This window comes from Bufo bufo, chromosome 1 (assembly GCF_905171765.1).
Source record: "Bufo bufo chromosome 1, aBufBuf1.1, whole genome shotgun sequence".
NCBI lineage: Eukaryota > Metazoa > Chordata > Amphibia > Anura > Bufonidae > Bufo > Bufo bufo.
In genome coordinates, this window is record NC_053389.1 from 116,962,048 (window position 1) to 116,975,579 (window position 13,532).

A 13,532-nucleotide genomic window follows, 5' to 3' on the forward strand; every position below is an offset into this window, starting at 1 on the left:
TGTGTGTGTGTGAGAGAGAGAGGGGTGGACAACATTTTGCCAAGGGGCCCTATGAGAGCTATGTATGTCCCTGACCCAGAGCATGCAGCATTTTGAGATAAAAAAAACACAATAAATACCAAAAATACTTTGCATGCAGTGTGTTTTATATTGTGTTATAGACTTTAAGATATCAACAGAGCTAAAAAAAAAAAAATGCAAAGGAAAGACACGGTAAATAAGGGTGATTCCACACATTATGACAGGTGGAACAAAAAAGCACCACAAAACGCATATGGTTTTTGCCAGAATATACCTGTGGTTATAATGCGTTTTCTTGCAGCAAAGAAAAAACATACAGCAGAGTTAAATTACCTTAATGTAACTCTAGTATGTAATTAATGTCATTCAGTTTTGCACCATAAATGCAGCGCAGACGCGACATGTGGCAGGCCCCTTTCACACGGGCAAGAATTCCGTGCGGGTGCAACGCGTGAGGTGAACGCATTGCACCTGCACTGAATCTGGACCCATTCACTTCAATGGGGCTGTTCAGATGAGCGGTGATTTTTACACATCACTTGTGCGTTGCGTGAAAATCGCAGCATGTTCTATAGTCTGCGTTTTTCACGCAACGCAGGCCCCATAGAAATGAATGGGTCTGCGTGAAAATCGCAAACATTCGCAAGCAAGTGCGGATACAATGTGATTTTCACGCATGGTTGCTAGGAGATGATGTAAGTAAATTGATCAAAGTCAATTTACTGTATTATTTTCCCTTATATCATGGTTATAAGGGAAAATAATAGCATTCTTAATACAGAATGCTTACTAAAATGTGGCTTTAGGGGTTAAAAAATAAAAAAAACAATTTATTCACCTCATCCTGTTGTTCGCGCAGCCGGCATCGTCTTCTTTCTTCTTGTTTCAGGACCTGCAAAAGGACCTTTGATGACGTAATCGCGCTCACCACGTGGTGAGCAAGGTGACATCAGCGCAGGTCCTGCTGAATGATGGTGAGCGCGATTATGTCATCAAAGGTCCTTTGGCAGGTTCTGAAAGAAGAAGAAAGAAGATGTCTAGACAGATTTACTATTGCGACAATTTAATAAAGTCGCAAAAAATTGTGCAAAATATTGCACAATTTTACTCCGGTGAGGACCATGCTTATCTTATGCTACTTTTTAATAGAACATGCGACTTTTTCATAAAGACGTGCGACTTTTGCAAAGCTGCTTACCGAAGGATAAACTGCTACCATCAAACCACATTTATCACAGTATTTAAGGACCATTAATAAATCTGACTTAGCCAAAAGTGACTTTGGACATATGTAAGTGTAATGATAACTCTGGCCCTATGTGTGCTGTCCGCATCCGTATATCCGTTCCACGGCACCTGCAAAATAATTTGAATCTGTCCTATTCTTGTCCGTTTTGCGAACAAGGACAGAACAGTTCTACAGAAGGCAGGACTTTCCGTTCCACAAAATGCTGAACGCACGTGGCCAGAATCCGTGTTTTGCAGATCCATAATTTGCAGACTAAAAAGATGGCAACGGCCGTGAGCCCTTATGTGTACTCAGAGGGTTATCATTGTAACCCCCCCCCCATAGTGCTCCTAACAGTTGTAATGACACCAAAGTGATAAAAACGTCAAATACTCACCTGACCCCCTCTCCATCCAGCCACAAGCCTTTTCTGGCCTCCACGTCAGTTGCCTGCAGTCCTGGTCCAGGCGGCGCTTTATGACATCAGTGAAACCCAACACAGGTGGTGCGATGATGTCATCGAGCGCCGTTTGCGCCATTCTACTGCCACATAGTCTTGCATAGGGCTTGCATATTAGAAAAACATGGCTGCTTGCGGCAAGAAACAGCGCCACCCCTGTCTGTGGGTTTTGTGTGGTATTGCAGTTCCTTTAAATTGAAAAGGGCTAAGCTGCAATATCTCACACAACCAGCGGTGCTGTTTTTGGAAGAAGTCACCCATGTTTTTCTAATCCTGTACATGAAATATGATGATAGATAAAGTGGGTTCCAGTGTATGAATTTTGCAGGCTTTCTAATGAATACCACTCCGTCACTAACCTGCTGATGACTGGTCTCCTGCATTTGGTAAGGGGTAACATTCTCAATAACCTTGTTTCAGCTGGCAGAGAATTTCCTGAGACGTCTCTGCTGGGTCTTGGAGAAGGTAACTTGATCAATAATATGAAGTGGTTGGTGTCTCCTTATTCGGGTGTCTCCAGCAGATGGTGAACCCATTCCCTGGTGTCAGTGGCAGGAAACAGGTTGAGCCAAAGTGTTAGAGCAAGGGAATCTCAAAGATATACACAAGATATATAGGATTTTTGGATCACCGCGGAAAGGAAGTTACAAATATTTGAGGCCTTTAAATCTTCGGAGGGCAGACCTGAATTGCAGAGCTGATATGGAAAGTCTTTAATAAGTACGGTGCTGTAGGTTGTAGGCCTCCTGGAGGTCGGTCTGTAAGGCAGGCAAAGGAATTTCAGCAGCTTAACACATAATTTATAGCTTAGCCTTTCCAGCAAGAAAAAATGAATTATGAACCTATATAGAATGTTACATTGACAGAGTGGGCAGGAAAGCTCGAGGCAATCATCGTATTATAATCTTAGGCCAGAGAAATGGAAAGACATTGCAGGATTGCCTGTAGGGTCTACCTGCTTATTAAATTGACATTAGGTTGTATATCATGTAATGGAGAGATCAGAAAACACATACAGAACATGTGTAGTGATAGGGATTATTAAAGCAGGATGAAGAGGTGGAAGTTGGACTCGGTTCCTGGTGCACAAGGGACCCAATGTCACATAAGACACCAGTCTTAGAAATGGCTCACGTGCTTCAAGTTACACCCCTATACTAAGATATATATTTAATTGCTGCTCTCTGTATACCGTACATAGTAATTCCTTAATATAATCTGTAATCAGAACTGTCCCCTTAAAGGGGTTGTCCTACAAAAAATATTCTACATTGTTCAAACCATAGCCTGGATCTGAATACTCTTCTAATTGCATGTAATTAACAATTTAATATAGCCACAGAGATTTCAATAAAATGTACCCGCTGTTCGTTCTTTTCCTTAATTCTCTGTCCACCTTGTTGAGGTGGACACACATGCTCTGTTCCATTCTTTAACTGCCACCTTCATATCTTCTGTTACAAGCTGTGACAGGCTAGAGACACACGAGCGAGTGCAATGTGTTAAACTCATTGATCACATTGCATTCTACTGCATTCTTGCACACGACCGTATGTATTTTGCGGTCCTCAAAAAATACGGATGACATTCGTGTGCTTTCCGTATTTTGCGGAACGGAACAGCTGGCCCCTAATAGAACAGTACTATCCTTGTCCGTGATGCGGACAATAATAGGACATGTTCTATTTTTTTGCGGAACGGAAATACGGACATATGGAAACGGAATGCACACTGAGTAATTTCCATTTTTTTTTTGCAGACCCATTTGAATGAATGGTTCTGCATACGGTCCGTAAAAAAAAAACGGAATGGAAACGGAAAGAAAATACATTAGTGTGCAGGAGGCCTAAGGGTCCATTCACACGTCCACAAAATGGGTCCGCATCCATTCCACAATTTTGCGGGAGAGGTGCGGCCCCATTCATTTTCAATGGGGCCGCAAAAGATGCGGACAGCACACAGTGTGCTGTCCGCATCTGCACATCCGTTCCGCAGCCCCGCCAAAAAATAGAACATGTCCTATTCTTGTCCGCAGACACGAACAAGAAAAGGCATTTCTATTATAATGCGGAACGCACATGGCCGGTGTCCGTGTTTTGCGGATCCACAATTTGCGGACCGCAAAACAGTTGCGGACGTGTGAATAGACCCTTATGATGCTGTCAGTGTGATACCATAGTTTTCGGGACTGCAAGGGTTACACAGCATCATAAATCTGTAGAATGCTGCTGAATCCTTTAAGTGGAACGGAGTTTAACGCATTGCACTCACTCACGTCTCTTTGGCGGTCCCCAATGCACAGACACCGACCGCGTGGCCGACATTGGCGGAGGCAGAGTAGACCCATACAACTTGATTGGGTCCGTGACCTGAAACAAATAGAGCATGTTCTACTTTTTTTGCGGTGCGGAGGCATGGGCCGAAATGCCATGGAAGCGCTCTGTAGTGCTTCCGCGCTTCCACTCTGTATCTTACGGATTGCGGACCCATTTTCAAGAGCCGCAATACGGGCACGGCCGGCACACGTTCGCATGCATGAGCCGTAACTGAGGGGATAAGTTATTTTGTGACATTGAACAAGGAAAGTGTTGGTGACTTGGGCACTTCTATGGATACTCGAGGCTCTAGATGGCTCTACCCATGGCCCTTGTCTGGTGGCCAATGACGCGCACTACCTGACTCGTTTTCCTCTACAACAGACATAAAGGACTAAAATCTCAATTCTGAAGTTTTGGTTTTAAAGTATTTGTGTGTGAAGGATTACAAAACAGCAGAAGCTGAGAGAGGACGCTATGGCAGCTGTGAGTTGGCACACACAACTATTTTCTGCTTATTTTGGCTGACTCCAAAGACCTCTGGCTTTTCCAAGTAGTACTTGGATACAGCAGTAATCAGGATTTTTGACAAGATAGATTCACAGCAAGGAATGCACATCCCTATAGTATCAGCGAGATAGAGACAAAAGTTGCCGAGTTGTGAGCACGAGGGCCGATCGCTGCTCAAACTTCCTGCAAGATATGTCAGTAAGAAGACGATTGATCACTGAGCGGGAGACAGATGGGTTGTCAGACAGCCAAGATTACATTTACAAGACAAGGAATTATTTTATTTTTTTCCAGCCCAGCAGAAAATTCAGATTGTAAGCTCTACAGGCAAAGTGCCTGTTGATTCTCACAGCAGTTAAAATATGATTTGCTTTTTATTTTTTTCTCGCACATTATCCGCACTCCCTAATGAAACAAGCAAATCGCTGTTAACAGTCCGAATGTGCACTTGCAAATAATTTACTCATCTATTGCCAAAGCATTCTGCAAATCTACTACAAGAAGGAGAACACGTTGAAACCGTCTGTCATCGCGGCCCTACAGAATATGGCTGCAAGCACACAGCACATCTTGTGTCCCGAGCAATTCTATCAGGGAGTAGAAATGCGGTTTAAAGGGGTTACGTACGATGCTTACCTCTAGACCAGGCCTGCTCAACCTGCGGCCCTCCAGCTGTTGCAAAACTACAACTCCCAGCATGCCCGAACAGCCTACAGCAGGGCATTGTGGATGTTGTAGTTTTACAACAGCTGGAGGGCCGCAGGTTGAGCATCCCTGGTCTAGACTGTGCAATTCAGGAGCTCAGGCCCATTTACTGGAATGGGGAAGTGCTGCAATACCAGACTCAGCCCATGGTTGAGAGTGGCGCTGTTTCTAGAAAAAGAAAAGCAGATTTTTTTCTTCTGGATAAACCTTTTAATTCATGTGTCTGTTCAATGAATTACAATTTATTTTTAATAAGTGCATAGGTGGTCTTCATATGAGACTGGGTAATTTAGAAGATAGGGACGACTTCCAGATAACCGATTTAGAGTGTGTCCTTGTTAGGCCTCATGCACACGGCCATTGCCTCGCAATTCGGGTCTGAATGGGTCCGCAATCCAGAGCTGCGGTGCTACGGAGTGATTCTGTGGGGTTTCTCTCCGTGCCTGCGCACCGCAAAAAAATAGAACATGTACTATTTTTTTGCGGTGCGGACGGATCACTGACCCATTCAAGTTGTATGGGTCTCGATCCCTCCCGGCCGCCCGCACGGACGTTGCCTGTGCATTGGGGACCGCATATTGTGGTCCCCAATGCACAGAATGGCCACCCACGGCCGTGTGCATGAGGCCTTACTTTGGTATGGTCTTCAAGTGTCTGCTCTAAGAAGGTGTGTACAAAGAAAGGCCTCTTGCACACGACCGTATTTCCTCCGAGATATACTGTCCGTGAGCGGGCCATTTGTCCCGGAGCAGCGGCATTGATCGTGCGCACGGGAGCACACAGCATCATAGATTACAATAATGCTGTGCACGTCGGGCCGCCCGCGGGACTTTTGTCCCGCACTCATAAGATCTTATGAGTGCGGGACAATAGCCCCTCGGGCGGCCCGAAGTCCACAGCATCATCGTAATCTTAAGTCCGCACGATCAATGCCGCTGCTCCAGGACATATGGCCCGCTCACGGACCGTATATCTTGGAGGCCATATGGTCATGTGCAAGAGGCCAAAAAGGCGTCCCACAGCAAAAATAGTAATTTACCATAGTCAATTTCTGTAGATGGGTTCCCCATTCTGCGACAAGAGGGTCTAAATTTATTGGCCTCTATTTTTCCATAAATTCATTCTGCACTAGGACTCTAAGGGTACGTTTACATAGGGCAGCGGAAAATCTGCAGTAAAGTGGATTGGATTTACACAACTCCATATGCTGCATATAAAATCCAGTCCTTCCACTAAGGCAGGTCTATATTGTAATAGTAAATCTACTGCATGTCATATAGAAGGTATGGGGTTCAAATCCCAACAAAGACCTGTAAAATAATTTCATTAGTAAAAGCCTATGTGCTAGTAGAGGGCTCACCCCATATCCAGCCACTGAAGTGAATACTAATGAGGCTTTTAATGTGGTTGGGCCCCTGACTGTAGTACCGTTAATGTAGCCCTGATGGTCACTACTTTATTTTTCATATATCCAAGTCTGGAAACCTTCAGAAATGTTCCCATAGCTAGGTGTGCACAATATTCACAGCGTGTCCACTTTTCTACGTGGCTGAGGTTTAATGCTGCTCTCTAAGGGCTCATTCACATGACTGTGGTTTTGTTCCGCATCTGAGCCGCATTTTTTGCGGCTCGGGGGCAGACCCATTCACTTCAATGGGGCCACAAAAGATGCGGATAGCTGTCTGCATCCGTTGCTCCGTTCTGTGGCCCCGCAAGAATTATGAGTCCGTTTTAAGGACAAGAATAGGCATTTCTATAAAGGGCCATCCGTTCTGTTCCGCAAATTGCGGAAGACACACGGGGCGGCAACCATGTTTTGCGGATCCGCAATTTGTGGACCGCAAAACAGGGCACGGTCGTGTGAACAAGCCCTAAAGGAAGCTTTTTATATGTTGGTCTACAAGCAATTAAGTTGTCTTCTTCTGTATGTCTTGTAGGTACCTTGCAAAACTGTCCTCAGTAGGCAGCATTTCAGAGGAGGAAACTTGTGAGAAGCTCAAGGGATTAATTCAACGCCAGGTGCAAATGTGCAAAAGGAATCTGGAAGTCATGGATTCCGTGAGGCGAGGGGCTCAGCTGGCAATTGAAGAATGCCAGTATCAGTTTAGGAATCGACGCTGGAACTGCTCAACGCTCGACACATTGCCTGTTTTTGGAAAAGTGGTGACACAGGGTAAGAAACGTAGAGTTTCAAGTTATTTAGCCTAATGGTACTGTTTACATTCATACTAAGCCTCAAGTAAAGTAATTCTTCACTTGAAAGGGGTGACGACTTTTAAAGAACATTACTTAATATTAATTAGACAACCATAAAAATCCCCTCCGATTAAATCTGAGACATCACTCAAGCAGAGGCTCACATTGCTGAAGGACAAAGTCCATGAATAGATCTACTGTAGAAGCCTGGATGGCCTGTAGTACTGTTGAGAAAGTTGCTAAGAGAGGAGACCCCTATTTGCTGCTTTGAGGGGACATTGATTCACTGTACAGTACTATACTGGTAGCAAGTTTTACTCCAAACACTAGCAATGGAGCTTCTATACTAGATGAAGAGCATGGATTTTTATATATTTTTTACCTTCAGTGGCATACCTTCAATGTAGGCCTGAGCTTTTGCTGTGGGAGCTGAATTAACCTACACTAAACAACTACTACCAGTCTGGTGCAGGACAGGTTATAGAGTGAGGGAAAGGGGCATTTGCCCAGGGCCCTCCATCTTTTGGAGGCTTTAGCCACCCTGTACCATGTGGGCTTCTCCAGATATTTCTTACATTTAGGCCTCATGCACACAACCATTTTTGTGGTCCGCATCCGAGCCGCATTTTCTGCGGCTTGGGTGCGGACCCATTAACTTCAATGGGGCCGCAAAAGATGCTTACAGCACTCCGTGTGCTGTCCGCATCCATTTCTCCATTCCGTGGCCCCGCAAAAAAAATATAGCATGTCCTATTCTTGTCCGTTTTGCGGAAAAGAATAGGCATTTCTAAAATGGGCCGCCCCGTTCCGTTCCACAAATTGCAGAAGGCACATGGGCAGCTTCCGTTTTTTGCGGACCGCAAAAAATGGAACGGTCGTGTGCATGAGGCCTAAGACTGAAGAGTTTGAATGGAGAGAAGGAACCGCCAACACTGTAAAAGTTTTAATATGTGGTAAAAGTGGTGATTTTACAAGTTGGCTGAACAAAGGACCAAGCATGTCAGAATCCACAGGGGACAATGGAGTTCCTCTCATATACCTATGATCAGACTGCCGAATCTCACAACGCTAGTATGAAACTAGCCTCAGAATTTCTATGACAAGTATCACCTTTATATAGATCACAGGATCCACCATTTACAATAGGTGATATAACAGCTTATCTACTCCCTCCTGACCTGTGACCTCTGCACAGAGCATGCCCCGGAAACTCTCCCATAGAAGTCAATAAGGTCCCCTCCTGCCGATTGTGTCTATGTCCCTTGTAGCTGCTCTCAAAATACAGGAAGTCCTAACATATTTTAGGCCTCATGGCCAGTGTGAAAACTGCAGAATTTTAGTTAGTTTTTTGAATATAGATAGTGACTTTGAACATTTGAATAAAAAAAACCTTTAAAAATGCATTTAACATAAAAATGTGATTTAAACAATAGGTCATTTTCTCATGACACCTTCCCTTTTACTCAGTGGCAAGTAAACGATGGGTGTCTCTTCCTCCTATAACGTGCCATCTGCACCATTTGAATAAAGTAGATTTTGAGCTGAAAGGAGGCATCGGACAGTAATTAGAGTACGACCACCCACTGTGGTCCAGTACCCCGTGGCTATATGGGTGCAGGGGTTCTATTTAAACTGCACCGTTTAGTCGCTCTGCATTGTTAACGGCCGTGCGATATTGACGATGCCGTGCTGCTGTTAACAATGCAGACCGACTAAACAGCGTGATCTTCGTTAGTTTAATCAGAGCCTGCTGTGTCTGAATGGCCGCACTCCACTCGAACATAGTGCAGCCGCGTGGCAACCGCGACACAATCACACCATGTGGTCGTACCCTTAGAGCTTATAAACCCATCCCTAAAATGGTTAATCATGGAGGCATATTAGTGAGCAAGTGAGTTCTAGGTGGTAATAGCAGAGTGTTTACGGCTGTCCACATGGTGGAGTGCGGCTATTTTTTTCCTTCTTCTGTGTTATACGTCAGGAGACCAATAATGGTATTAAACGCTAAACTAGAAATGAAAGGAAAAATAAACTTAAGCTCCATCTCGGCACAACATGCACTTTCATATAAGCACTGTGTTGACATGCGTGTCCCTTTAAACTTGGCAATATTCCCAGCATTCCAAATGTAAAAGCTACTGCAGTAGTACCGAGGGTGACGACAGGGAATAGACCTCATACAAAACACAGCTGGCTGTACCATATACAGCATATACATCATTTCCTACAGCATAGCAGCACACGTTGCAGAGGTTCAATCTATGTAGGTAGATTTCAACGCTTCATTCACACAGGTGCACACTATCTTGGTGTCAATTATGGCTCTGGACCACGAAGACATCACTTTCCCCATGGCATTTTTGTGGTTTACTGTTTTTCTCAGTTGACGTCAATAGGAAAAAACACAACACAGGCACTTGTGGTTTCTACATATGGTACCACGGTATGTTTTTCAGTTGAGAAACATTCACAATTTTACAAAATACTTCAAAAGCTATGTTTATTTGAACATCAGTCAGAGGTCAGGCAGAGACATAGCATGAAGCTCCCGGGCCACAATGCAAAATGTGTAACAGGGGCCCCTACCTACCATGTGCCTAAGGGCTCATGCACACAACCATAGCCAGCTTCTTTAGTCCACAAATTGCGGATCCACAAAACACGGATACAGGCAGTTCGGAATGGAACGTCCTGACCTCTATAGAACAATCATAGGACATGTTCTATTTTTTTTGAAGGTGCCACAGAACAGACATACGTGTGCTGTCTGTATCTTTTTCAGCCCCACTTATTGCAGATCAGATGAGGAAAAAAATACAGTGGGATGCGAAAGTTTGGGCAACCTTGGTAATCGTCATGATTTTCCTGTATAAATCGTTGGTTGTTACGATAAAAAATGTCAGTTAAATATATCATATAGGAGACACACACAGTGATATTTGAGAAGTGAAATGAAGTTTATTGGATTTACAGAAAGTGTGCTATAATTGTTTAAACAAAATTAGGCAGGTGCATAAATTTGGGCACCACAAAAAAGAAATGAAATCAATATTTAGTAGATCCTCCTTTTGCAGAAATTACAGCCTCTAAACGCTTCCTGTAGGTTCCAATGAGAGTCTGGATTCTGGTTGAAGGTATTTTGGACCATTCCTCTTTACAAAACATCTTTAGTTCATTCAGGTTTGATGGCTTCCGAGCATGGACAGCTCTCTTTAAGTCACACCACAGATTTTCAATTATATTCAGGTCTGGGGACTGAGATGGCCATTCCAGAACGTTGTACTTGTTCCTCTGCATAAATGCCTTAGAGGATTTTGAGCAGTGTTTAGGGTCGTTGTCTTGTTGAAAGATCCAGCCCCACGCAGCTTCAGCTTTGTCACTGATTCCTGGACATTGGTCTCCAGAATCTGCTGATACTGAGTGGAATCCATGCGTCCCTCAACTTTGACAAGATTCCCAGTCCCTGCACTGGCCACACAGCCCCACAGCATGATGGAACCACCACCATATTTTACTGTAGGTAGCAGGTGTTTTTCTTGGAATGCTGTGTTCTTCTTCCTCCATGCATAACGCCCCTTGTTATGGCCAAATAACTCAATTTTAGTTTCATCAGTCCACAGCACCTTATTCCAAAATGAAGCTGGCTTGTCCAAATGTGCTTTAGCCCACCTCAAGCGGCACTTTTTGTGCTGTGGGCGGAGAAAAGGCTTCCTCTGGATCACTCTCGCATACAGCATCTCCTTGTGTAAAGTGCGCCGAATGGTTGAACGATGCACAGTGACTCCATCTGCAGCAAGATGATGTTGTAGGTCTTTGGTGCTGGTCTGTGGGTTGACTCGGACTGTTCTCACCATTCGTCGCTTCTGTCTATCCGAGATTTTTCTTGGTCTGCCACTTCGAGCCTTAACTTGAACTGAGCCTGTGGTCTTCCATTTCCTCAATATGTTCCTAACTGTGGAAACAGACAGCTGAAATCTCTGAGACAGCTTTCTGTATCCTTCCCCTAAACCATGATGGTGAACAATCTTTGTCTTCAGGTCATTTGAGAGTTGTTTTGAGACCCCCATGTTTCTACTCTTCAGAGAAAATAAAAAGAGGAGGGAAACTTACAATTGACCCCCTTAAATACTCTTTCTCATAATTGGATTCACCTGTGTATGTAGGTCAGGGGTCACTGAGCTTACCAAGCCAATTTGAGTTCCAATAATTAGTTCTAAAGGTTTTGGAATCAATAAAATGACAACAGTGCCCAAATTTATGCACCTGCCTAATTTTGTTTAAACAATTATAGCACACTTTCTGTAAATCCAATAAACTTCATTTCACTTCTCAAATATCACGGTGTGTGTCTCCTATATGATATATTTAACTGACATTTTTTATCGTAACAACCAACGATTTATACAGGAAAATCATGACGATTAACAAGGTTGCCCAAACTTTAGCATCCCACTGTACATTCGTGTGCATACGCTCTTAATGTGGGCTTACTCAAGCACCAGGACCCAAGTGTTTTTGCTACCTCTGAATCTCAAAACATTAAAGAAATTAAGTTTATATTAGAAATGGCCCCCCATAAGTGTAGTAGGGCAGTTTTCCTGGATTGTAGATGACAAAGCTGCGAAAGTCGAGTTAGGTGCACTGTTAGACTGGGATTCTTTGGGCTTATAATTCTAAGAGTCCACCATCCTTCAATGAAGAAAATATTGTCTATTTTTCATTGCATCATATTCTTTGCTGTTATCTTTGTGCACACTGGACTCAATAAGATCTCATAAGTTATTTAAGAATAGTCCTACCTTCACCAAAGTCACTTCCAAGCCGGGTTGTTATCTACTGGACCATCAGAGGCTGGGCTGACCAGGATGATCTTCTGGTATGCCAGTTGGACTTTGTCTAGATGACAATTGAAGCTGTAATGGCAACTACTGTACACAGTCAAGTCACCTTATTATAACCACTTCCAACTTTCGACTTCGGCAGCATGTAGGCTGTAGCTGATGTAGGAAGTCCCATGTGGTGAGCTGCTTGGTGGACATATAAGGTGTGTGATAGGGTGTCTGCACACATAACCCTTGCAGTCATGGGTAAAAGGGTGATTTTTCAGCGTTGCAGAAGCTGTGCAGTTTGTGAACTGTCCTTGTGCTGCTGTGGTGAAAGTGTATCATAAGTGGAGAAATGACACCATTGGGACTAAACAATGTGGAAACCATTGATTTGAAAGGTGAATGTCGGCTACGAAGGTGCACAACGTTACAGTACAGTAGCTTACCGCCAAAATAACCCAGGGGCTACCAGATGTGTGTCTAAAACAACAGTTCAGTGAACCCTATTTCATATGGGACTCCGAAGCAGAGAGATAGTCACTGCGCCTTTGCTAAAAAAAATTGCATCAGCAGAAAATGCTTCAAGTTTCACTGCAGTATCAGAATTGGACCTGTGCTGATAGGTAAAGGGTTGTCTTCTCTGATGGGTCGTGTTTTCTCCTTCATCAAACGGTGGACATTGGCATGTCAGGTGAGAATCACCAGAGAACAATCCCCATGCAATCATTGCTGGAAGAACCCTAGCTGGTGGTGGCAGCGTTATGGTCTGGGGAATGTTTTCGTGGCATTCTCTGGGCCTACTCATCCAGAGTAGAAGGCACTTTCAACCGATTCAGGTATGAATCCATCCTTGTAGATTACTTACACCCATACATGCTGATTGTCTCTCCTGGGGCAGAGGGGATCTTCCAGCAAGAGAATATGACATTTCACATGGCTAGAAATGTCCGACATTGGTTGGAAGAGCATGACCCAGGCTTCCAAGTACTACCCTGACCCCTTAATTCCCCAGACATGAAGCCAATTGAGCATCTGTGGGATCACCTTAGTATTCATGTTCACTTCATGGATCCTACGTCACGGACCCTCCAGCAGTTGTGGGATGCACTGCAGTTAGCATAGCTCCACATACCTGTGACAACCTACCAGAAACTTATTGAGTCACTCGCAGCCCATCTAGATGCTGTCCATGCTGCACATGGTGGTTACTCTGGATATTAGCTGGTGGTCAATAAGCAGCAATATGTGACTTGACTGTGTATAACGATTGT

At 44.0% G+C, this 13,532-nt stretch overlaps 1 protein-coding gene across 1 annotated transcript in view; it reads left to right on the forward strand.

Moving 5' to 3' along the window:
* The window catches only part of WNT4 (Wnt family member 4), a 73,014-nt gene that overhangs the window by 39,078 nt on the left and 20,404 nt on the right, over window positions 1-13,532 (forward strand). Inside the window, exon 2 of the mRNA XM_040428600.1 lies at window positions 7,177-7,412. Within this exon, the coding sequence (XP_040284534.1) occupies window positions 7,177-7,412 (236 nt within the window). The remainder of the gene's footprint in view (window positions 1-7,176; window positions 7,413-13,532) is intronic.